The 26,681-nt window shown below is 38.7% G+C and overlaps 1 protein-coding gene across 1 annotated transcript in view; it reads left to right on the top strand.

Annotated features, from left to right (window-relative positions):
• LOC124594854 (inactive peptidyl-prolyl cis-trans isomerase FKBP6) overlaps positions 1-26,681 on the top strand; it is a 57,042-nt gene that overhangs the window by 6,625 nt on the left and 23,736 nt on the right. The window contains exons 3-5 of the mRNA XM_047133314.1: positions 12,811-13,075; positions 14,294-14,477; positions 21,016-21,213. Of these exons, the coding sequence (XP_046989270.1) occupies positions 12,811-13,075; positions 14,294-14,477; positions 21,016-21,213 (647 nt within the window). The remainder of the gene's footprint in view (positions 1-12,810; positions 13,076-14,293; positions 14,478-21,015; positions 21,214-26,681) is intronic.

The following is a 26,681-nucleotide window of genomic DNA, read 5'->3' as shown; positions in this document are numbered from 1 at the left end:
GATTATGCCAAAAGCAAACATAGTTAGTAGCTGAAAAACTTAAAACAGTCCAAGAGTATGGCAAAAGCAATTCGTAACATTATTAAATAAAGAAAAATAGTAAACTAAAAAAAGATAACAACCTAGGAAATAAGTGTAACAAATATAGTGACACTTCAGACCATTACCCACCATATCAAGTGATTACTTTCCCCACTGTTGCAGCAAATATTGAACCCGCCAACAAAATACCAAACACAAATCTATTAGATTTAACTGCGCAAACACTGCATGGGAAAACAACAAGAAGTAGTAGCGTGTGTTTTCTGCTAAATATGTGCTCTGCAATTTACCCTACAGTATGGTGGGGAGTACTTTTGGTACTACTATCATTCTTGCTGCCCCCTCCTGCACCCACACTCCCTTTTTACCTCTGTAATTCATAAACATTCCATTCGGGATCAAAGAGATGAAACAGTTTTTGAGATAAAGCAATTTGAAGGTTTTGTTATAAAAACTGAGTACTTTCTAATAGCTTTTTGCAAACCTTTCTAAGGTAAATAAAAAATAAAAAGTATATTTGATTCATTGTTGTTTCCTATTAGATGTTACATATTCTCGTCACTTGGTGGACACTGATGAAATATTTTGTGAAATTATCCACATCATTACATTTGTCAAATTCTTAACTTAATGACTGATGCTTATAGCTTTAAGTAATATTAGAATATTATAAAGTACTGCAGCTGTGTTTGTAATGTCTTTATCAATATAGATTAATATGAATGAGTGTTAGAGCTATTCAGTGACTGCAGTACACAAGAGAACTGTTTTTCAGCAAGTTTACTGTCAGTCTGTGAAGGAGAATGCATAAAGGCCATTGTTGGTCTGCTGTAATAAATAATTGAGAGCTAACAGAAACAAGAATCATGTGGTTAGTGCTTTATCACAGCTGTTTACTGTTTGTGCATTATTGTTTCAAACACGATAAAACATAGACATTTGGACTAGTAATGTAAGCCAAAAGTAGCTTCCATGCAACGGCTAACATGATGAACTAGCAACAATTAAAGGAGGCCAAAATAAGAAAAAGACATGAAGTATATTCCTGTGATTCCTAAATGTTTCCCTCATTTTCCAATTCATTAGCAGTGTTGAGTCCTTGATATAATGTGTGATACGTAGGAAGTATAACACAATTATTAAATAAATCTATAAGTTGTTTTTCTTTTTGTTACTTATGCAGAGAGGACCATCATATCATAGAATATTGTCTTCAGGTACCGAATTCGATGAATTTCATAGGCCAGGTCTTCTCCTGATGTGACAAATTTGAAATTCACGATCATCATCGGAATACTTTGAAAATATTATATCAGTTTGATGTTTCCGCTATTGCATTCCAGCAGTTGTAAGCCATTTTACAGTTTCTCCATTTTCAGTGGTTTTCTATTCCAAATTAGTTTCTTACGAAGCTGATTGAATTTGAGTACGATTAACTGATCTGTACTTGTAACACTAACTAAAACGGCCTTGCTGTGCTGGTACTGTGAACGGCTGAAAGCAAGGGGAAACTACAGCCGTAATTTTTCCCGAGGGCATGCAGCTTTACTGTATGGTTAAATGATGATGGCGTCCTCTTGGGTAAAATATTCCAGAGGTAAAATAGTCCCCCATTCGGATCTCTGGGCAGGGACTACTCAAGAGGATGTCGTTATCAGGAGAAAGAAAACTGGTGTTCTACGGATCGGAGCGTGGAATGTCAGATCCCTTAATCGGGCAGTTAGGTTAAAGTTAGATATAGTGGGAATTAGTGAAGTTTGGTTGCAGGAGGAACAAGACTTCTGGTCAGGTGACTACAGGGTTATAAACACAAAATCAAATAGAGGTAATGCAGGAGTAGGTTTAATAATGAATAGGAATGCGGGTAAGCTACTACAAACAGCATAATGAACGCATTATTGTGGCCAAGATAGATACGAAGCCCATGCCTACCACAGTAGTATAAGTTTATATGCCAATTAGCTCTGCAGATGACAAAGAAATTGAAGAGATGTATGATGAAATAAAAGAAATTATTCAGATAGTGAAGGGAGACGAAAATTTAATAGTCACGGGTGACTGGAATTCGCCAGTAGGAAAAGGGAGAGAAGGAAACGTAGTAGGTGAATATGGATTGGGGGTAAGAAACAAAAGAGGAAGCCGCCTGGTAGAATTTTGCGTAGAGCACAACTTAATCATAGCTAACACTTGGTTCAAGAATCATAAAAGAAGACTGTATACATGGAAGAAGCCTAGAAATACTGTCAGGTTTCAGATAGATTATATAATGGTAAGACAGAGATTTAGGAACCAGGTTTTAAATTGTAAGACATTTCCAGGGGCAGATGTGGACTCTGACCACAATCTATTGGTTATGAACTGTAGATTAAAACTGAAGAAGCTGCAAAAAGGTGAGAATTTGAGGTGATGGGACCTCGATAAACTGAAAGAACCAGAGGTTGTAGAGAATTTCAGGGAGAGCATAAGGGAACAATTGACAAGAATGGGGGAATGAAATACAGTAGAAGAAGAATGGGTAGCTTTGAGGGATGAAGTAGTGAAGGCAGCAGAGGATCAAGTAGGTAAAAAGACGAGGGCTAGTAGAAATCCTTGGGTAACAGAAGAAATATTGAATTTAATTGATGAAAGGAGAAAATATAAAAATGCAGTAAATGAAGCAGGCAAAAAGGAATACAAACATCTCAAAAATGAGATCGACAGGAAGTGCAAAATGGCTAAGCAGGGATGGCTAGAGGACAAATGTAAGGATGTAGAGGCTTATCTCACTAGGGGTAAGATAGATACTGCCTACAGGAAAATTAAAGAGACCTTTGGAGAAAAGAGAACCACTTGTATGAATATCAAGAGCTCAGCTGGAAACCCAGTTCCAAGCAAAGAAGGGAAAGCAGAAAGGTGGAAGGAGTATATAGAAGGGGCTAGACAAGGGCGATGTACTTGAGGACAATATTATGGAAATGGAAGATGATGTAGATGAAAATGGAATGGGAGATATGATACTGCGTGAAGAGTTTGACAGAGCACTCAAAGACCTGAGTTGAAACAAAGCCCCAGGAGTAGACAACATTCCATTAGAACTACTGACAGCCTTTGGAGAGCCAGTCCTGACAAAACTCTGTACCATCTGGTGAGCAAGATGTATGAGACAGGTGACATACCCTCAGACTTCAAGAAGAATATAATAATTCCAATACCAAAGAAAGCAGGTGTTGACAGATGTGGAAATTACCGAACTATCGGTTTAATAAGTCACAGCTGCAAAATACTAACACGAATTCTTTACAGACGAATGAAAAAACTAGTAGAAGCCGACCTCGGGGAAGATTAGTTTGGATTCCATAGAAATATCGGAACACGTGAGGCAATACTGACCCTACGACTTATCTTAGAAGCTAGATTAAGGAACGGCATTTGTAGACTTAGAGAAAGCTTTTGACAATGTTGACTGGAATACTCTTTTTCAAATGCCGAAGGTGGCAGGGGTAAAATACAGGGAGCGAAAGGCTATTTACAATTTGTACAGAAACCAGATGGCAGTTATAAGAGTCGAGGGACATCAAAGGGAAGCAGTGGTTGGGAAGCGAGTGAGACAGGGTTGTAGCCTCTCCTCGATGTTATTCAATCTGTATATTGAGCAAGCAGTGAAGGAAACAAAAGAAAAATTCGGAGTAGGTATTAAAATCCATGGAGAAGAAATAAAAACTTTGAGGTTCGCCGATGACACTGTAATTCTGTCAGAGACAGCAAAGGACTTGGAAGAGCAGTTGAACGGAAGGGACAGTGTCTTGAAAGGAGGATATAAGATGCACATCAACAAAAGCAAAACGAGGATAATGGAATGTAGTCGAATTAAGTCGGGTGATGCTGAGGGAATTCGATTAGAAACTGAGACGGTTAAAGTAGTAAAAGAGTTTTGCTATTTGGAGAGCAAAATAACTGATGATGGTCGAAGTAGAGAGGATATAAACTGTAGACTGGCAATGGCAAGGAAAGTATTTGTGAAGAAGAGAAATTTGTTAACATCGAGTATAGATTTAAGTGTCAGGAAGTCGTTTCTGAAAGTATTTGCATGGAGTGTAGCCATGTATGGAAGTGAAACATGGACGATAAATAGTTTGGACAAGAAGAGAATAGAATCTTTCAAAAAGTGGTGCTACAGAAGAATGCTGAAGATTAGGTGAGTAGATCACATAACTAATGAGGAAGTGTTGAATAGGATCGGGGAGAAGAAAAGTTTGTGGCACAACTTGACTAGAAGAAGGGATCGGTTGGTAGGACATGTTCTGAGGCATCAAGGGATCACCAGTTTAGTATTGGAGGGCAATGTGGAGGGTAAAAATCGTAGAGGGAGGCCAAGAGACGAATACACTAAGCAGATTGAGAAGGATGTAGGTTGCAGTAGGTACTGGGAGATGAAGAAGCTTGCATGGGGTAGAGTTGCATGGAGAGCTGCATCAAACCAGTCTCAGGACTGAAGACCACAACAACAACAATTTCTATCACTCTGTTCTTGTTGGAAGACATTTTTACTGTAGCATATCAGTGAGTGGTATCAAAAACATCCACGTGTTCACTCTTTCTTTAGATGGTGTCATGCACTGCATCTACTTTCATTTGTGAATGCCCAAGCTCGAAAAAGCGTTGGGTGATGGTTGAAATGGTCAGTATATTCACTGCATGCAGACACATAATGCTCATGTAGGCATTCCTGTTCTGGCAAGCAAGTGAAGTACAGCTTGCAAGTCAAATTCAGCCAGCACAGATTCAGCTTTTTTTTTTTTTTAACTCCCTTGCCATTGCTTTCCTTCTCAAATGCTCTTCTTGTTCTCTTTTAAATGCTTTATCTTTCTTTTGCTCATTTAAATGATGTGTAAGCTTAAAAACATTTTATCACTCATATTTTTCGCGCCCTATGGAATTTCAGATTAAATTCTGTTGTCGGTATTCTGCCGATACAACCATAATTTCTCTGCTGCCTTCCCTTCTTCATGGCACTGTTACCGATATAAATCGTATGTTATCTTAATGCTTACATCAGCAGGTAAATAGTCAGCTGTACATTGCTTCCTCTTGTTCCTTGTAACCTGTCTACTTTGTTCCGGTCACTTTACACTTGGCTCATGATATCTTCCTCCCTGTTTCTCAATTACATGATGAACATTTTTTTAAAGGTTTCAGAAATGTCAAATGTCTTGAGAAAAACTTCATACACGCTTGAATCTTATCAGCTCCCTAATAAGATATAATTTCTTGGTCTTCTTCCATTGTGAGTTACCAGATTTTATTCTCGCACTTCGTTTTTCTTCTTCCTCAAGTAACTTACATAGGTAATGATCTTGTAGCTCAACTGAACCAAGATCGTAGCAGATGGTATGGATATTTTGTCTGTCATGCTCAGTAAATGTACTGCTTCACTGTTGTTGACATTTAGAGTAATCTTTTGGCTTCGCATTTCATGCAAGAACTTCGGACTTCTTTGAAGAAATATATGTCCTATGATACTGTTGATTGACTTTTCTTTGATTTCTTTTCCATTCCTCTTTAAGAGCTACCCTTAAGTTTTCTTCTTTTGTACTGTTCTCAACACCAGCATTATTATAGTGGTAACTTACTTGCACTCTAGTTACATCCTCAGCAAGTTTTGTGGTATCTTTTACAAAGGAGGTTCTATGTTCAACACTGCTGTCTGTAAATATAACAAAGCAAGTGTTAACTGTGGATTCCAGTAGCATTCAGTACTTGTTTGGCTACCTGCCAGAAGCAGTAGCTTCATCCAATTGATTGGAAGGCTCATCAACTGTATTTGAACCAAACATTCCTGACTGTCCCTTCATCCTTTTCACATTGCAGTTCCTAGTCAGCTATTGACAGAAACAACAACAACAAAAACAACAGCAATAACAATAATGATGATAATAACTACTTAAAGATGTATACTAAGAAACAGGTTCTAATACTAATAAAATTCCACTAAATTCCATTCCTTCTCCGGGCACTTTTTCGCGGTCCTTCTTCCTCCGCACTCCATTACGCTCCTACTTGTAAACCCATTTACAACTGAAACAATGTTCATTTTCTTTGCCAAGATGTCGAATTTCATTGTTGTCACAGGGCAATGTGCGTCGGAAAAGAAGTATTGGGAGAAGCAACTTCGAACAGCTCTCTTAGGATCAGAGAAACATAATAGCTGTTCTGTTTCAGAAATTAACACAACATCCTGTGGTCGAACAGCAGTTCAGCTCTTCTGTATGTCTGAGCCATACTGTTTTCCATAAATCATAGTGTCAAAAATGTAGTTATGTCCGTCTGATCCTAAATGGGTGAAATGTGGGGGAATAATGACTTTTGATAAACGTCTATATGAAATGTAATTTCCCTAACTTTTCTCATTGTGGTCATTTCATAAGACAAATGTGGGAGGAAGTAGTATGTGTTACCTGAATCTTTCTGGAAAGTAAGCTGTCAGAATTTCGAAAGTAAACCTATCCATGCTACTCAGTGTCTCTGCTTAACACTCTTGCTGTTACTGAAAGGTCCTGTGTCAGAATGTGCCAATCTTTGTTGCTCTTCTCTCGTCCAGGGTGTATATGCCCCAGGACAACTTGGAAATCTGGGAAAAACAGAGAAATGTTTTCATCTGGGAAAAATAGAGGATTTTTTTAGAATTCTGTGAATTTTTCATTGTTTTTGTTTTCAGTTAAGTTTTTGTAATGTTGACTGTTAAGAACTGATACTCGAACAACAATTTTACTTTAGCCCACTACTGTAGAATAATACTGCGCCAATAAAACATAAATGAGAGAATAACACCAAAATGGAACTTAAGTTGCAAAAAAAGTGCGCCATTTGCAGCAACGAAACACAGTGCACACACAAGCATCTGCGGACAGCGACACATGTTGAAGGATTTAGGACAGAGACTGTGCTATACTTTGTAGCACTGAACTGCTTTCAGTGAATGCGATATCACAACTGCTAACATTTCTAACAGACAGCAACAAAATATTGTGAATGGTGGTTTAAGAAGTGTTATTTTCAAATTAAATTTTCTTTTGCGCAAGATGAATTATATTACATGTGAGAATGTGCAATGAAATCGGGGAGTGTTTGACCCTCATTCATAACTTACCATTCTGAGGACCAGCCATTAGGCAATTATTTAAAATTTAACTGGTGCATTTGTGTTTGGTGTATCTTAAAGGGTAACACACGCTAAAATACCAAACTTCGAGGTTAGTTTTTCATATTTATTTTAGTTTTTTCATAGATTACAAATTATACAACAACATGGCAAAAAGTAGGTATCCTTCAAAAAAGTGCAAGGTGAGTTCTTGAGCAATTTCACATGCAGTTGGCTTTTCTATGGAAAAGTCAAATTGCTCAACTGAACATGTATTCAGTCAGGTAACACATGAAATGTTCGATGCACAACAGTGAAATTTATAATTGCGTGTGTCCGGAATGTTAATGTGCTCCAATTTAAGCAGAACTCTTAGAATCCTGCTTAACCACGCATTTAGAAAAAAAAAAAAAAAAAAAAAAGGCAAAAATTTTTAGTGGCCGATGTTATTTGTGAAAGTTTAGATTTTCCTGTAGCTGTATTTAAAATACATTAGTTTAAACAATTAACTTTTCCTGTTTGTGTATTTGTGCTACTCAACAGTGATATTGCTGTTGGCTGACTACATCACGTGGCCTATGCTCTGAATATCTTCTGTCATTGACTGGCAAGATCATGTGATATGAGCTATGACTGGCTGATAAAAAACTTTGCAGTCTCAATTTCAGTTGTTCAGAAGCTTCTGTTTTGTATTTGGTGGAATTATTGTTTATAGATTCCTAATATTTCAATTCAAACACATTCCTTTAAGGTCTTGTATATCACCAGAGGGAGAAGTTGTGAATCAGGTTCATTATTACTATCAATCTAATGTGCCACGGTGCTTCAGTGATCAAAAGGAACATTTATAGGCAGCTCATAGAAAGCGGTCTGAGCTCACGGTGCCCCTTGCCATCCACCCCATCGTTGTCTGCATTATTTTCCTTGCCACCTGGTTGAGACGCAAACCACCTACCCCTACAAGCCTGTTTGCAGCAGTGTCTGGAGCATTTGACCTGGAATCTCATAGACTGGTGTGAAATAGTCTATAGTGATGAGTGTCACTTCGAATTGAGCCCAATGACTAGAGAAGAAATTTCTGGAGACACCCGAAACAGTGATGGGATATCAACATGATCATCGCCCACCACACGGCCTGACAAACAGGAGTGTTGGTGTGGAGTGCCTTTTCATTTCATCCATTTGTAATAATTTGAATCAATTATATAAGGTTGCCTATAGTATTATAACCATTCCAAAACCCAAATATCATCCCTAGAACCGGGTTATGATGATCAAGCGATTGCTCCAATCTGTGTTTGCTCTACACGGGACGTTTAGCTTATGGGGTCTTTTCTTGTATCCCATATTTTGCTGAAAAATCCATGTTATCTTAATCTAGTGCTGTGCTGGGTGCAGCATTCAGATGCCATCCACCCCATTGTTGTCTGCATTATTTTCCTTGCCAACTGGTTGAGACGCAAACCACCAGCTTGCTGCAGTCTGTGTGTAAGTGGTTGAAGTGCTGGCTTGATGAGTGTACAGATTAGCTTCCTCAAATGACAGAAGTTGATGTTTCCTGCACCAAACAGGTCTTTGAGGCTGGGCGTTAGCATGGCAGGGAAGAAGTGATGTTGGTTGGTAGATTATAAGACTGACGTTAGTGTGTTGGGCCTGGGCAACAACCCTCCACATTGTCCTCGAGGGCAACAAACCCCCTTGGTTGCCCCTGGTCGTAGTGTGTCACTTATATATCTGTAGCTTTTGTGGAGGTTGTTGATTGTCGATTTGTTGTGGGGCACATTCATTCTGATGGTAGTAGAACTCTGTGTGCTCTCAGTATTGATGGTAAATATGTGATGCATGTGTCATATCACAACATTTGTTTCTTGTGTCCAGCCCACCCTGTGTCAGAGCATTTGCACTTGGACAGTAGCATTACAGCTGTGCTGGGTCCAATGTGGGTGGGACTCAACATTTGGAGCCTGACGAAGGGGTTCAGCTAGGCTCTTCTCATTGAACGGTGTGGTCCTTTGTGTACTCAGGGATACTGAGGGAACAGTCTTGAAGGGTGCTTCCCCCAAACTCTTGTTCTAAATCTACATACATACTCTGTAAGTCACCACATGCTGCATGTCAGAGGATACCATGTTCCAAATGGATGGAGAGAAAAATGACTGTCTGTACACTTCTGTAGAAGCCTTATTTTCTCTTATCTTGTCTTTGTGGTCCTCATGCAAAATGCACATTGGTGGCAGTAGAATTGTTCTGCAAACAGCTGCAGGTGCTGGTTCTCAAAATTTTCTGAATAATGTTTTCAAAAAGAAAGTTGCCTTCCCTCCATGGATTCCCATTTGAGTTCACTGAGCATTTTCATAATACGGCCAGTAACAAATTTAGCAGCATGCCTCAGATTTGCTTTGATGTGTACCTTATCAGACTCGGTGGGGCCCAGAAACACTTGAGCAGTACTCAAGAACAGGCTGCACACATGTGTTTTATGTGTTGTTTCCTTTATAAATCATCTACATTTTCCCAAAATTCTTCCAATAAACTGACGTCAGGTACTACAAGAGTGGCGTTGTGCAGCACAGAGAGGTTTACTATCGAAATTGCGAGAGCATATTTGTTAAGCCCATAGACGTATCAAGGAATGAGCGCAACGACAAAGTGTGAGCAATGAGAACTAATAATGTGGCTCATTGATAACTATTCCTCCCATACATAATTCACAAATGAAATGGGCAAGGGGAAATCAGACACCCGAAGTGCCCTTCATCGTACACCGTAAGATGGCTTATAGACATAGGTGGCTATAATACGGAACTAAGGTTATGGTGTGTATAGTAGATGGACATGCTGGATGGTATAGTGTGCTATTTTCAGTATAAATATAAATTGTTTAGGCATTCAGAACTGCAGATCCAGGGAAATATTGCTAGGCATGTACATTTAGTTGTAACTGCGAAATGTTGCTGGCATCACATGCACTCTAGGGTGCCCATTATATATTTTTTTTAAATTTCTATATTATTTCCCATTCCTAAATACATTCTGAAAAATGAGATTCAATATAAGTGAAAGTTTTTCATGCATACATATATTAGTAATTACTTAATTGGTCCAAAGGTTGGAAATTTGTAAAATCGGCAAGTTTTACATCAGTAAGTAGAGCCATAGCCAAACTTTGAGCCTATTTGTTGGACCATATAGTGTCAATGACTGTGACAAACTCAGATATTGTATTTATTTACACAAATACAACACAGAAAGTTCAAAGAATATGATGTGCTTGTCATCAGCACTACGGTTGGTTTCAGGCAGCTCTTAATTCCTTTTCAGCATGACTGCTGTTGACCACAATATCAACAGTGTCCCTTATGCATTCATACCTAGGCTACTCCTGCAACCCCTTTCCCTCTGCCATCCCTTTAACCACTGATTTTTCAGCAACAACTCACGAACGAGATGTTCCAGAAAACAGTGCAACCCTTTCCCTCTACCATACCTTCAACCATCGGTTTTTCAGCAGTGAGTTGTTCCAGAAAACAGTGATTGAAGGGATATTAGAGGGAAAGGGTTGCAGGAGTAGGCCTAGGTAGGAGTGCATAAGGGAGATTGTTGATGATGTGGGATGCAGCAGTCATGCTGGAATGAAGAGGAAAGCTGGTAACCGAAGGGAATGAAAAGCCGTAAGAGACCAACCTTAGTGCCTGTGGTAAGCACATCATATTCCTTGCACTTTTTGTATTGTTCTAGTGTGAATATATACGAGGGCTATCCACAAAGTACATTACGTTTTGGAATTAAAAATAAATAAAGTATTGGAAATTTTTTTTATTATATACAGATGAAAGCCACACTTAAATACTACTTTTCTACATAGTTGCCATTTAAATTAAGGCACTTATCGTAGCGATGGACGAGCTTGGAAATTCCTTCATCATAAAATTCAGCCGCCTGCACCTTCAACCACGTGGTTACCTCTTCTTGAACCTGTGCATCGTCATCAAAACGCTGCATAGCCAACCACTTCTTCATTGCTGGGAATAAGTGTAAGTCGCTTGGTGCCAGGTCGGGACTGTACGGCGGATGAGGAAACAACTCCCACTTAAAAGATTCGAAAACTTCACGAGTGGCATTTTCCGTGTGGGCCCGGGCGTTGTCGTGAATCAGCAAGATCTTTGAGCCCAACTTTCCCCTGCGTTTGTTTTGTATTGCTCTTCTGAGGTTGTACAGAGTTTGGCAATACCTTTGAGAGTTTATTGTAGTGCCTCTTTCCAGGAAATCCACAAAAATCACACCTTTTCTGTCCCAAAAGACAGTCGCCATCACCTTCCTTGCCGACATTGTCTGCATGCATTTCTTGGGTTTTTGGGGGGAATTTGTGTGCCCTCACTGCATTGACTGCAATTTTGTCTCGCAGTTCACATGCTTGACCCATGTTTCGTCACCAGTAACGATGCGTCCAAAAACGTTAACGCTGCAGCCATTCACTGATTTTTGTGAATCTCTGTCAAGATTTTTGGTATCCATCTTGCACAAAACTTGTGGTAACCAAGCTTTTCGGTAATGACTTCATGCAACAAACTTCGTGAAATCTGTGGAAAACTCATAGAGAGTTCCGTTATTGTGAAATTACGGTTTTCACGGACCGCGGCATCTACTTTTTCGACAAGTTCGGCAGTCACTATGCTGGGTCTTCCACTTCGCTCTTCGTCGTGAACGTTAGTTCGGCCATTTTTAAATTTTATGACCCATTGACGCACTCCACCTTCAGTGATTATGTTGTCCCCATACACTTCACAAAGCTGCCGATAGATTTCTATCGGTGTACAGTTTTTTGCAGTCAGAAACCTTATTACAGCACGCACTTCACACTTCGCGGCATTTTCAATTAACACTGACATTTCAAACTGTCACAGTAACTCAATGGAGTACAGCACGAACCTCTCACTAGCACGGCAGGATGCCGACTGAGCGGCGGAATGCCTTGACACCAAGATGGCCGCGCTAGCTCCACCCCTAACGGACACAAACGAAAACGTAATGTAATTTGTGGATAGCCCTCGTACAAACTCCAAGTATGCCACATTCATTCATGCTATATGGACTAACAAATAGGAACAGAGTTTGACTATGGCTCTACTTACTGATGTGACCATATCATGAATAAGTGCGGCACTACAGTAAGAGGCAAACTTCATGTTCTACTAGATAGCAAATATTGAGAATGTATATACCTGTGGCCCCCAGTCACTGCTTTACTTTGAAAGTTGTTAAAAACAAAGGTAGTCAAATGTTTGTAAATGGTAAGTTTTATTGCACTGTCACACTGAATGAGTACCAATTTAATTTGTTTGGACAAATCTGTCATATAATTTTGATCACATGTTGCTGGCTTAATTCAGATACAGTTGTGAACCAGTTGAGCTCATTGTGACTAAAGACAGTGAAATATTACTGATTGAAGCTGAGCTGCTTAAACAAAAAGCTGTCTTTCACTCATTTGTACATTTTGTCTCTTGGGTAAATTTGGGAATGACGTATTTCCGCAGTACAGCCTTTGCTAAACAACTGATTGTTGATTCAGTTTTGTGCATCTCTTTTCAAGAAATGAATATTATATAAATAAATAAATACAAAATAAAACCTTTTTCTCTGTTTATTAGGTCATTAAGCCAGGTAATGGGCCAATGGTAGAAAAAGACTCTGTTGTAATGATAAATTACAATGCTTATGTAGAATACAGTGAAGAGCCCTATGACTCTTCATATTTGCGAGGGCGCCCAGTAAGACAAAAAATGAATGAAGGAAACTTCATAGCAGGTTTAGAGGTTGGAATAAGCACTATGAAGAAGGGTGAAGTGGCGCAGTTCTTAATTCATCCAGATTATGGATATGGCAAGCTAGGATGTCCTCCACGAATACCACCAGGTATGTTGTCCAAGATTCCTGATTTTTTTTTTTATATAGGTCTTCATGAAATGTGACTATTGCTGAATTTTCCCTCCTGACTATTTGTTTCAATAATCACAGCTGCAGCTTGATGAGTGCTTTAATTGTGAAGGTGGATGAAATTGTAAAAAAAGTGAAGTTCTCAACAATCTCAAGATTTGTTTGAACATAATAGAGCTTTATCAGACATGGTTCTGTTGGAGGTGGTACGTTATTGCCCTCCTCCAATATTTAAACTGACTTACCCAGCCAGTTATAGGGGGACCTACAATTTAATTCAGAAGTCGGCATTTTTCACATCTACAAATATTTTTGGTGGTGAAAGTAGTGATAAGTGACAGATAAAATGTCTATGATTGGCGGAGAATTGAACCTAAGACCTTTGGATCAGACTACTGAGCCACTGAGCTGGACTCCTTTATCCTGGATTTCATTGAACTAGAACAACCTTTGCAGTGTTCTTATTTTAAGATTGTCACTCTAACGTGTATTTTATAAAATAGAAAGAAACATTCCACATGGGAAAAATATATTAAAAACAGAGATTCCATGACTTACCAAACGGGAAAGCGCTGGTAGATAGGCACAATAAAAAACACACAAACACACACACAAAATTTCGAGCTTTCGCAACCCCCGGTTGCTTCATCAGGAAAGATGAAAGGATGTGGGTTTTAAGGGAGAGGGTAAGGAGTCATTCCAATCCCGGGAGTGGAAAGACTTACCTTAGGGGGAAAAAAGGACAGGTATACACTCACACACACACACATATCCATCCACACATATACAGACACAAGCAGACATATTTAAAGCAGACATATTTGGTCTTTAAATATGTCTGCTTGTGTCTGTGTATGTGTGGATGGATATGTGTGTGTGTGCGAGTGTATACCTGTCCTTTTTTCCCCCTAAGGTAAGTCTTTCCACTCCCGGGATTAGAATGACTCCTTACCCTCTCCCTTAAAACCCACATCCTTTCATCTTTCCCTCTCCTTCCCTCTTTCCTGACGAAGCAACCGGGGGTTGCGAAAGCTCAAAATTTTGTGTGTGTGTTTGTGTGTTTTTTATTGTGCCTATCTACCAGCGCTTTCCCATTTGGTAAGTCATGGAATCTCTGTTTTTAACGTGTATTTTAATAATTTTGAGAGTGTGCAGAAAATTTGCAAAATAAATTTTAACCATTTGCTTCTTTTCTAGAGGCTGAGCTTCTAATACAAGTTGAGTTACTGCGTATCACAGATCCAAGTTCACTTGAAACAGTTGTTCAGAGTGAAGGAAGTGAAAAATCTACATTTGATCAAATAATAAAGAAAGCTGAAAGCTTGCACATTATGGGAAACGATTTGTACAAAAAAAACACTGTGAGTGCAGCAATATCAAAGTAAGTTTGTAGTATTTGTAAAGCCTGCTTTTTTCTTGAGTAATAAGTTACTTATTATTCTCAAAGAGTTATTGTCTCAATGTTTTATTAGTCTAATATATGGCAATTAATAAAAAATGTAAATGTAACTAATTGACTGACCTAAAATCTTTGAACCAAAAAGGATAAACTGTCTTAAATCAGATGTATGATATGTAAAGCACAGCAAATATTAGCTATGGTTATGTTGGAGGTGATATGTCCTTGCTGGCCTTTGATTTAACTTACTCAGACAGTTATAGCTGAACTTAAAGCTAAACGTGGACTTCAAACTACAGTGCAATTTGACACATTTTGCGTTATAAAATGATTGCAAAAGGCCAAAGGAATGGTTAAGAGACATGAAAAATCATAGAACAATAATGCAGAACAAAAACCTTTCATATATAAGTAGTTAGTTTAATAATCCATTACTACCTTAGATCTTCATTAAGCTTATTTTGAAAATGACTTCATTGAGGGTTGACAGAGACTAGATTGTGAATAAATTAACCATAACAACAGAACCACTTTGTTTCTCTCCATTAATAAACTGTTGAAAATGAAGGAGTAGATCTCTGTAAACCTTCAACTTCAGATGAGTTACTTTAGCAAATAAATTGAAAAAAAATGCTTTATTAATTATAATGAAACATAAACCATTACCATTTTGGGAACCCATATAAACAAAACTGTTTTACAAATTATGCATATGCTTAAATCGAACAATGGAAAATCCAGGATGGAATGTAACAATATAATGAGAAGGAAAGTTGCTACTCACCATATAGAAGAGATGCTGAGTCGCAGATAGGCACAACAAAAAAGACTCACACAGTTAAATCTTTCAGCCATTAAGGCCTTTGTCAAAACACACACACACACACACACACACACACAAATGCATCCCTCACACATGACTGCAGACTCAGGCAACTTAAACCACACATTATGTATATGCTTTGTTTAATTAATTCTATACCAACATAACAAAACAAAATGTAATTATTATTGTTGTTATTATTATTATTATTATTATTATTATTATTATTATTTTGACTTGCCCTCATATAGTAATTTTATTCAAAACATCCGACTTAAATGGCACACCTCTAACAGCAAAAAAGTAAAAGTACAAAACTTGTCTGCTATATTGCATGATTCTATGGAATTTTGCAAAGGTAGTATTTGTGTACAGGCAGTGTAAGAAAAATTTCAAATTTTGCAATCTGTGGATTACCTAAATGTCTTAATACAGTTGGAGATAGCGAGTAGGATAAAATCTGCTAGCTTAGCTTTAATTGAGAACTTGAAGTTAATGCCATTACTTTTTGACCACACTTACTTTTATATAAACCTCCACTACAGCTGTTGTCTATGAGCCGGACACGGCACCCTAACAAAGCGATGTGAGTGGAGTGAGCAACAATGATAGAAGTTGGGAGAGTTGTAGTGTGTTTGTATTTTCGATAAAATAGCATAGTCTGTTGTGGCAAGCTTTGATGTGATGCTCAAATAACTGCTAATTGCTTTTATTGCTTTTGCTGTTTGAGCAGATGATTACATAAACATGAAGCATGCTCCACTGTGTGTGTGTGTGTGTGTGTGTGTGTGTGTGTGTGTGTGCGTGCGTGCGTGCGTGCATGTGCGTGTCCGCGCACTCGCACCTCAGGGGTGTCTCTGCATAAAGATATTTTATAAGCATATCTTCTTTTCCTTTTATAGTTTTGATTGTATTAATTTTAAGTCCTCATTAATGTAATCAAAGCGAAGTTATCATTGCATTTATCGTTTGCTGCAAATTAATGACAGTTGTTAGTTAATTTCATTTATATCGCATTCCACACTTCCTGTGTGGCACATATGAACTTGGTAATAGACCTCTGAGTGGTCTTATGTTCTTACCTTTCCTAAGTTTTGAAAGTTGTGTGTCCCTGACTGAATGCTTAATTTCTGGTCAAGATCCCAATAGGTGCAATTTACAAAGTGTTATGTTTATATATAGGAAAATATATAATGGACATTGTGTTGGTGACGTAATTGGTCCTTACGTACCTCACGAAACACATTCAAAAGACAGTATAGAGTTTCATTTTGTGTGGACTGACTAACCCTGGATCCACTGGATTGACTGTTCTCTCTCTCTCTCTCTCTCTCTCTCTCCCTCCCTCCCCCACCCCTCTCCCTCTCACCCCCCCCCCCCCTTCTCCCCCCCACCCTTACATTTATGTTAAAAAAGAATCTTATACATGAAAATTAGTCAGAGTTAATGCTAGTCCAAAGAAATCCATTGCCAGTAAGTGGGAGAAAACACCTATGTGACGAAAGCTATGTTAACAGTTAAGTTTAATGTGTAAAATTCATTTTTCTGAATATTTTCTCTGTTGTTCACTTCCCCTGTCCTCTTCAGCCCACTGGATCATCTTCTGGACATTGAGCTCCACATCTCTGATGGCTTCATCCATATATCTGTCCACATCCAGCCCACTAACCATCAACAGCATCTACGTTTTGACAACTGTCATCCCTTCAACACTAAAGAGTTATCTCCATATAGCCTTGCAAAACGTGCAAGAATTCCCTTGCCCAGTGTACTGAAGACCCCATTAAGGCCGACACTATCAGACACTATTCCCAGACCTACACTGCACACAAATTTACTGCGCCATATCTTCACACACCCCTACATCTCCCACAACCTCAAAGATCTAGGTACAAAGAGGCCCTGCATCATCATCCTGATTGGAACAACTGAACCATATCCTCCTCCAGGGCTTAGACTATTTAATCATCGTGCCCAGAAATGAAGAACCTCCTACCCATATTCCCTTCCATTCCCTCCTAAAGTGGTGTTTCACTACCTGTCTAGTCTATGCAATATCCTGGTCCACCTCTGTGTCACAGCACTCCCAACCCCTTGCTACGTGGGTCATATACCTAAGGAAGACCCAGATTCTAGACCTGTCTGAGTTACCAATCCAGCACATCCTACTCCAGTCCCATACAGGCTTATCCTATCCTAGCCTATCCCATCCCATCACATGCAGAGCCATCTATGAAAGCAGCCATGTCATATACCAACTGTGCTGCAATTATTGCACAGCATTTTCATGGGCATGTCTACCATCTAACTGTCCTCCCAAATACAGTGAAACCTCTTCATAACGTTCCTCCATATAACATTTTCCTCTATGTTACGCCCATTTTATTCGGTCCCGACTAAAAGCTCATATAAACAATGTTAAATTTTCCTCTTTACTGCGTTTCCTCTATATTCCAATTTCCTCCATGTAACGCTCATATTTTTGGAACCCTGGTCAACTATTTACCACTTTATAACATTTAAATGACTGGATGTAGATGCATTGTTTTCCGTTCTGTGGATTCACAGTTGACACCGGCTCGGAAAGCCCGCACTCAGAGTGTTTCATACGTCAGCGGCAGAACCCGGTCACGTGATATGTGACGCACATTCTGCTTGCAATCTTTTTGGCGCCATTTCATTTTCTCAGAGAATTTGACACCAAAATGGGGAGTGCTGCATAAAAAGTGCTGCTGTTTGTGCGGCACATCCACCAAACGTATCCTTTCTGAGGAATGTGAAAGTATTTTACAGGCAATGAATTTAATTATGTACTCGTGGAGGGAAGTCAGTGCTGAAACTATTAAAAACTGTTTCACAAAAGTGGGATTCTGTGAGAATGAGATGGCAGCTCCTGTGAAAGATGTTGCAAGTGATTTGCAAGAGTTTCCGGAATTAATAGGCAGTGATTCTGTCACTTTTGAGGACTTTGTGGTTGTGGATGACGATGTGGCAACCACAGTAGTACAAATTATTGAGGAGCTGACTGCAGAGAGAAGCTTGGAGAACAATAGTGTAGTAAAAATGACAGTGACAAGGAAGATGACCCTGTGCCCTCATATACTAAGACAGCTTGAAGGCTTTGAAACATTCAGGAGCTATATGGTGGCCCATAGACTTGAGGACAGAACAGTAGTTCAATTTGCTCATTTGGAGCAAGAAAAGATTGCCATAGAGTTTAGGAGAAATAGAAAACAAACATGCTTGCTTGAATATTTTAAAAATCATAGGTATGTGATTTTCAGATTGCATAGGTTTCTAGAGTTTTGTGCAAATTTAAGTTCTGTTTCATAATTTAATTATTAAAGTAATTTTTTTGTAACTAATTCTTTTTAATCTGCACCATTTACTGTGTTTTTATGGAATATGTTCAGTATATCATAAACAAAATTTGGCTCATATTCTATAATTGGGGCAACTGAAGAACGGGATACCACTTGTCAGCTTTCGACAATGATGCCATATCTTAAGAATCTGTTATAACTTTTTACAGTACAAACTGATCCATTTCCTTTCTCCCATCCACCTACCAGGCCCGATGTTTTAATTACAAAAAACTAATCATTTGATATATTGATCATTTGCAATGAATATCATATTGCAGTGTTGTGAAAATTTAAAATGTCATCTATGGCACAATTTGTCAAAGCTGATTAGTGGTATCCCAATCTTCAGTAATGCTCTATAATTATTATTTGGAAGCCTTCCTCTTTATAGTGTTTTCCTCTATACAGTGTTCAGAATTTGTGGTCCCTTGAAAAACATTATATAGAGGTTTCACTGTAAATTGCCACTTTAAAATTGTGGCGAAGATCAAAATTTCCCCACCCCCTTCCACAAGCAACAGCTTTTGTGAGCTACGTAGATGGGAGTTATTCTTGCAACATATCTTTCATTACCATAATCCTTGTGGCTGCCTACCCCAACGCCTGACTTCACTCATCCTGCACCCACACCCTCTTCCCCACAGTCTCCCCTTCCTCTGTTCTGTCACCTCCTCACAATCAATTCCTCCTTGTCATTATCAGTGTGCACTGCACGAGCCTAGTGGTGCTGGTGTGTCACATGTTTATATGCCTATCATAAAGTCAGCATCTCTACTACTTGGTGGGTAGTTACCTTTACAACTAAATTATTTGCAAGCTGCTTCATTGTTCATTTCTGGTAACAACATTGTTTGGAGACTGGGAAGTGTTGGTGTAAGATCAAACCAGATATTTAAACTGCCAAGTATTTATTCATGAGAAATCAACAACTTAAAAACTTCTTGCTTCTGAAGTGTGTGTCCATTCATCCTGTTTTTCATGAGCAGTCCCATTTTTTTCTGCAATGTCCTGCTGTACCGAAAGTTTTCTTTGAGACACTTGAATGTCCCATTTTTTTTGTAATTCTGCTTGGCTAAAGTATTTTACACTAGCAGTTTACTGCTTAAGTATATACACTAAGAAGCACCACTTGTACAACTTGCTCAACAATCTTTGTTTACGTTTAATATTATGCACCATTCGTAGTAACAATTCATGCTAAGTTGTATTTTTGATTGGTTTAGATAGCAAAAATTTCTATTTCCATTGTACTAAGCAGCCTTAAACGTTATACTGGATGTGTGACAATTTTAAATCAAATGGAATTACTATTTCATCATACCAAAATGCAACTGCAATTTTGACAACAACCAGGATATAAAAAGTAAGTTCCTTTTATCACCGTTAGTGGAGAAATTGTGAAATGTCCGTTTGTTTTGATAGTGAACTATTTGTGGTCAGATGAAAAAAACAATGAAACTTGAAATAGTAAAGATCTTGCCTATTGTTCCATTAAGTTTTGGGTGTGCAGCTGCAAGAAATCTCCTCCTTCTTCTAATATTTCGGCTGAACGTTATACAGCCGAAATATTAGAAGGAGAAGGAGATTTCTCGCGGCTGTACACCCAAAACTTAATGGAACAGTCTTTGCGCCGCCAAAACCTGAAGATTCACATATTGCCTATTGTTAAAACACCCTTTCATAGGGTTTCATATGCCGACTTTAATGACAAAAGTCACAAGCAAATGCACTTCTTGATAAAATGCATAAAAGTGAAAAGTACGATGACAGTGCAGCAGAATTATTGTATAGCCATTTCAGGTCATGTGAATGATGCGAAGCTAACTTCTATGTCTATCAAAACTTGTCTTGGTTGCACAATTTGTGTTCCTTTTTTCCCCTTAATTGTCTCAGTTTTTTCTAAACTTTTTAAAAAGTCCCAATTTTTAATAAAAATGAAATGGACACCCTTTTCCAAACATATGTTCAAAGAATTATAGGATACCAAAATTAAACTGCTTCTGCTCCGTTCAAGGTATCTGGTTTACTATTTGGAACATCTCTTTAAGACAATGGTGACTTTACTTTTTTTCAAAAATCTTACTTCTGTTCCTGTCACTAAGAAAAATAAGTAGCTCTTTTGTTATCTCGCTCCAAGTCTAACTGAATTGTTAAAAGCCTTTTACTTCTTAGCCACATTGAAAGTGACACACCTGATATTTCTTGAAAACAGATCATATTCACATGTATTGTTTCACTTTCTTTTTGTTTTTGCTGTTCTATGTAATGTTTAAATGATGAATGGAAAATTTTCAAATGGAAATCTCATACAATTGGCATTTATTATGGACAGATATCGAAAGGCATCGTCAATTCTTAACAGCATGAATTTGGCTAATGAAGAAGAACAAAAGAAACAGCAGAAGCTACTTTGCAAATTGCATATAAATTCAGCAATATGTTACAACAGGATCAATAACTATAGAATGGCATGTGTTACTTGCCGACTGGCTCTTGATATTCAGCCAAGGAATGCCAAAGCACTTTTCAAGTAAGTATATAATTACATTATAGTAGTAATATCAATATAATGGAAGGAAACATTCCACGTGGGAAAAATTATATATAAAAACAAAGATGAGGTGACTTACCGAACAAAAGCGCTGGCAGGTCGATAGACACACAAACAAACACAAACATACACACAAAATTCAAGCTTTCGCAACAAACTGTTGCCTCATCAGGAAAGAGGGAAGGAGAGGGGAAGACGAAAGGAAGTGGGTTTTAAAGGAGAGGGTAAGGAGTCATTCCAATCCCGGGAGCGGAAAGACTTACCTTAGGGGGAAAAAAGGACAGGTATACACTCGCACACACGCACATATCCATCCACACATACAGACACAAGCTTGTGTCTGTATGTGTGGATGGATATGTGCGTGTGTGCGAGTGTATACCTGTCCTTTTTTCCCCCTAAGGTAAGTCTTTCCGCTCCCGGGATTGGAATGACTCCTTACCCTCTCCTTTAAAACCCACTTCCTTTCGTCTTCCCCTCTCCTTCCCTCTTTCCTGATGAGGCAACAGTTTGTTGCGAAAGCTTGAATTTTGTGTGTATGTTTGTGTTTGTTTGTGTGTCTATCGACCTGCCAGCGCTTTTGTTCGGTAAGTCACCTCATCTTTGTCATTATAGTAGTAAAGTAGATACAGTGATATGATCTGTCCCAGTGAATATAATTCCCATTAATAGCTCAAGGCCACTTGTAATATAATGAATGGGTGAGACAATCTCTCTCTCTTTTATAAAGATTCAGCTAATGTAGGACCTATATTAATTTTATAACATTGTTTTCATAAACAGTTAATGCAGTAACTACATAAATTATTTTTCCACTTAAAACACTGCATCATATACTTGACAAAAATATTTTAAAACTAAGCAGATATATGTTATGGAACTTAACTAAAGAGAAACTCACTGCATTAAATTTAATTCATACTCAGTGAGGTTGTGGGGTGATTACCGAATGAAGTGGCACAATGGTTAAGATTCTGGATTTACATTTGGAAGGATGGTGATAAAAATTGCTGACCAGACATCTAAATTTCCTGTAATTGTCTTTACACTTTCAATCCCAGACTGTTTGAAGCTTTCATGTTACAGGCTTCCAGAAATTTTTGGCACCTCTTTAAGTGCTACCATTTCATTCTTATAACCTTAATGTACAAATATGGATACATTTTTTTGAGGTAGAAAGTTTCTTCTTTACATTTACTGCAGATTTAGCACATCAAATTTATTTAAATATCAATACATGTTTAGTGACAAAAAAATTCTGTATAGATTTTTTTTAATTACATGTGTGGTACAACTGGAAACATTCTGGCATGCAGAGTGGAACTTTACAGTCAAGGCACCACCATATTGTTTCTTTTCTTGACGACGTTTTCACTGGACAGTTTTGTTTCTTCTGACCAGACTTTGCACATTCTTGTGGGTTCACCTCGTTTTCTGCGGAAGAAATTCTGTCAGAAAAATGCTTTCCTAGAAATCTGTTACTACACCTGTTTTGGGGAGTAGCAGTACATTAATGTATGTCCCCTTTCTTTGCAAACTCATCACACAATTGAAGTAGAAAAATTTGTATAATGGTAGCCCTCGTTTCCAATTATTATTTCTTGTTGCTTTGCTACCATCATAAAAAAGTGGCAAAATAGGTTCGTTTACCATTTCATTTAGCTTCTCGTGAAAGGGTTGTACGATATCAGTTGATCATTCTTGTTAATACCTGTTTTCTTGAGATTATAGTCTAGAATGGCATTAGGTTGTATCTTCTTTGTCATGTCTGTTTTGGTATGAATCTCTACTTATTTTTTTGTTCTCTTGTGAAGATTTGACAAGCATAGAATATTTCTTGTGTTGCTCTATTTCAGATACAACAAATGTTCATTCCTCATAAGTATACAGTCACCTTTCTTTAGCTTTTTGTAGACAACACTTTATTTCAGAAACACTCTATGGTTAGGCATGCATGTTCCCACAGCATTGGTCTTGTTTCCCACAGAAAATCAAAAACAGCATGTAAATGGTATATTCCTTGTTTAGGTAGACAGACAAGTCTCTGAAAAAATGGCAGTAGTGAATTGTCTTCCCTCCCTTGGCCTGTGTAAACTTCATTGCATAAAACATGTAATATCTTTGAACCACAAAAGTTAAACAGTGTGATTCCATATTTTATCGTGTTTATTTTTTATAGAAAGACAGAAAACAATACTTCCGCTGAGTCCACACATGCACCCTCATCAATGGTAAGATTTTCTTTGGGTGAAAACACTGCAGGAAACTCTGAACGTAAATAATTTACGAAAGGTCTGATGTTATACGTGGAATCATGATGATGATTGTTTCTTGGCATGTATGAGGCATTGTCATTTACATGCAGGCAGGAGAAAATAGCAAAGAACGTATTGCTAGCTAGAACTGAACCTGGAAATGGTATGGAGACAAAGTTATTTTTAGGCCAGTAATCACGCAGTCTGTTTTTCTTTGCTAGCCACATATGGTTTATAACAGAAAACAATAATACATTTTGTGAAGCTTTAACCCAGCCTGTGTGTGCCACATGCTTGTGGGTTTCATGCTGTTGGATCGTCTCATTTTATTTGCAATGGATTTCATATACTTTTACAGTTTCTGCTTTGATGTGCCTGATCATTGAATCAGGGGGAAAAATTGGATAAAATATCGAAAGGATTGCTGCCTTCACCCCCTTCTGCCACACATCTACTTTCTTCTTTGAATTCGGGCATTGACGGTTGATCACCTAATGTGGTATGTTCTAATTCCACATCAGAAAATTTTTCAATGCTAGAACATCACCTCTTGCATTGTGACTCTAAAGACGGACAAAATTATTTAATGCACTGTCGGTAGCAGAATTTCATCTGAAAACGTAATGGAAATATAACTTTACATAGCAAATTTTTCAAGTGAAATATTGTAAAACAATGAAGCAGTAACATTGAAGTATTGTAGTTTTCGTACCTCAGTCTGATTTGAAAACAAAATTAATGTATTTGGTTACAAAAAAACATTCACTTCAGAACCAGACCATTCAAACGGTTCACTCTAAAGGTTCTCGATCTCAGTATTCGTCAAAAAGTTAGGCATATTTATTGGAATACACCCACAGTGGTCTTGAACAAGTGAGGGTTAACCTTAAGGATGCCGAAATGATTTTACATCTACATCTACATATATACTCCGCTAGCCATCAAGCGGTGTGTGGCGGAGGGCACAATTCACTCCAAAGTCATATTTCCCCCCCTCTGTTCCACTCGCAGATCGCGCAAGGGAAAAATGACTGTCTGAACACCTCAGTACGAGCTCTAATTTCCCTTATCTTTGTATGGTGATCATTGCGCAATTTGAAAGTTGGTAGTAATAATATATGCTCTACATCCTCGGTGAAGATCGGATTTCAGAATTTAGTGAGCAGCCCCTTCCGTTTAGGGCGCCGTCTATCTGCAAGTGTGTCCCACTTCAAATTTTCTATGAGATTTGTAACGCTCTCGCGATGGCTAAATGTACCAGTCACGAATCTTGCTGCTCTTCTTTGGACCTTCTCAATCTCTTGAACCAGACCCAACTGGTAAGGGTCCCATACAGACGAACAATACTCTAAGACTGAACAAACTAATGTATTGTAAGCTATTTCCTTTGTTGAAGGACTGCATCCCTTCAGGATTCTACCAATAAACCGCAATCTAGAATTTGCCTTACCTGTTACTTGCGTAATCTGATCATTCCATTAAAGATCATTTCGAATAGTGACACCCAGATACTTGACGGATGTTACTGCTTCCAAAGACTGGGCATTTATTTTGTACTCGTACATTAATGGGGATTTTCGCCTTGTTTTACGCAGTAGGTTACACTTACTAATATTGAGAGATAACTGCCAGTCATTACACCTCGCATTTATTTTGTGCAAATCCTCATTGATTTGTTCACAACTTCCATGTGATACTACTTTGCTGTAGAGTACAGCATCATCGGCAACCAGATCGTTTATGTAAATCGTAGAAAGTAGCAGACCTGTTACGCTGCCCTGGGGCGCACCTGAAGTTACGCTTGTTTCTATTGAAGTCACTCTGTTCAGGACGACATACTGCTCCCTGTCTGTTAGAAAACTTTCTATCCAATTGCATATATCATCGGATAGATCGTAAGTGCGCACTTTTTGGAGCAAATGACAGTGCGGAACTGAGTCGAATGCCTTTCAAAAGTCAAGAAATATGGCATCATTCTGGGAACCGGTATCTAGAGCCTGTTGTATATCATGCACAAAGAGGGCCAGCTGTGTCTCGCATGACCGCTGTTTCTTGAAACCGTGCTGACTTCTGCAGATGAGCATCTCAGAGTCTAGAAAGGGCATTATGTCTGAACACAAAATATGTTCCATGATTCTACAACAAGTTGATGTCAGTGAAATTGGCTGGTAATTATGTGCATCCGATTTTCTACCCTTTTCATAGTTTGCTATGACCTTGGCCTTCTTCCAGTCTGTGGAACTTTCCGCTGTTCCAATGATCTCTGATAGATGATGGATAAGAATGGTTTTAGAAACATCCACATGATAGCAGCACCATGCAGAGGCCATTTCACAGTGATCGGGCCCACATAGAAGCCTTGAGCACAGTGAAAACAGCATGAATGTATCTAGAATGAAATTTTCACTCTACAGTGGAGTGTGCGCTGATATGAAACTTTCTGGCAGATTAAAACTGTGTGCCAGACCGAGACTCGAACTCGAGACCTTTGCCTTTCGCTGGCAAGTGCTCTACCAACTGAACTGCCCAAGCATGACTCACGCCCCGTCCTCACAGCTTTAATTCCGCCAGTACCTCGTCTCCTACCTTCCAAACTCGAGTCTCGTTCTGGCACACAGTTTTAATCTGCCAGGAAGTTTCATATCAGCGCACACTCCGCTGGAGAATGAAAATTTCATTCTAGAAACATCCCCCAGGCTGTGGCTAAGCCATGTCTCCGCAATATCCTTTCTTCCAGGAGTGCTAGTTCTGCAAGGTTCGCAGGAGAGCTTCTGTGAAGTTTGGAAGGTAGGAGATGAGGTACTGGCGGAACTAAAGCTGTGAGGATGGGGCGTGAGTCATGCTTCGGTAGCTCAGTTGGTAGAGCACTTGCCCGCGAAAAGCAAAGGTCCCGAGCTCGAGTCTCGGTCCGGCACACAGTTTTAATCTACCAGGAAGTAACAGGAATGTAGCTTGGGTATTGGACACTGCCAACATGCCCCCACCATATGAGCTGTGCTTGTGTTGGGACCCAAAGTGTTAAGGCAAATGTCAGGATTGTTCCTTTGAACAGGACATGTCAAATTTACTTCCTCTATCTGATCTTATGGTTTGCCTCTTTATCCTGTGCAGTGGTTCGGATGTGCTGTTTTCTCTCTCTCTCTCTCTCTCTCTCTCTCTCTCTCTCTCTCTCTCTCTCTTTTTCCCTCTCCC

This window comes from Schistocerca americana, chromosome 2, assembly GCF_021461395.2.
Source record: "Schistocerca americana isolate TAMUIC-IGC-003095 chromosome 2, iqSchAmer2.1, whole genome shotgun sequence".
In the NCBI taxonomy this organism is placed as follows: Eukaryota; Metazoa; Arthropoda; class Insecta; order Orthoptera; family Acrididae; genus Schistocerca; species Schistocerca americana.
This window is presented reverse-complemented; position numbering and strand designations above follow the sequence as displayed.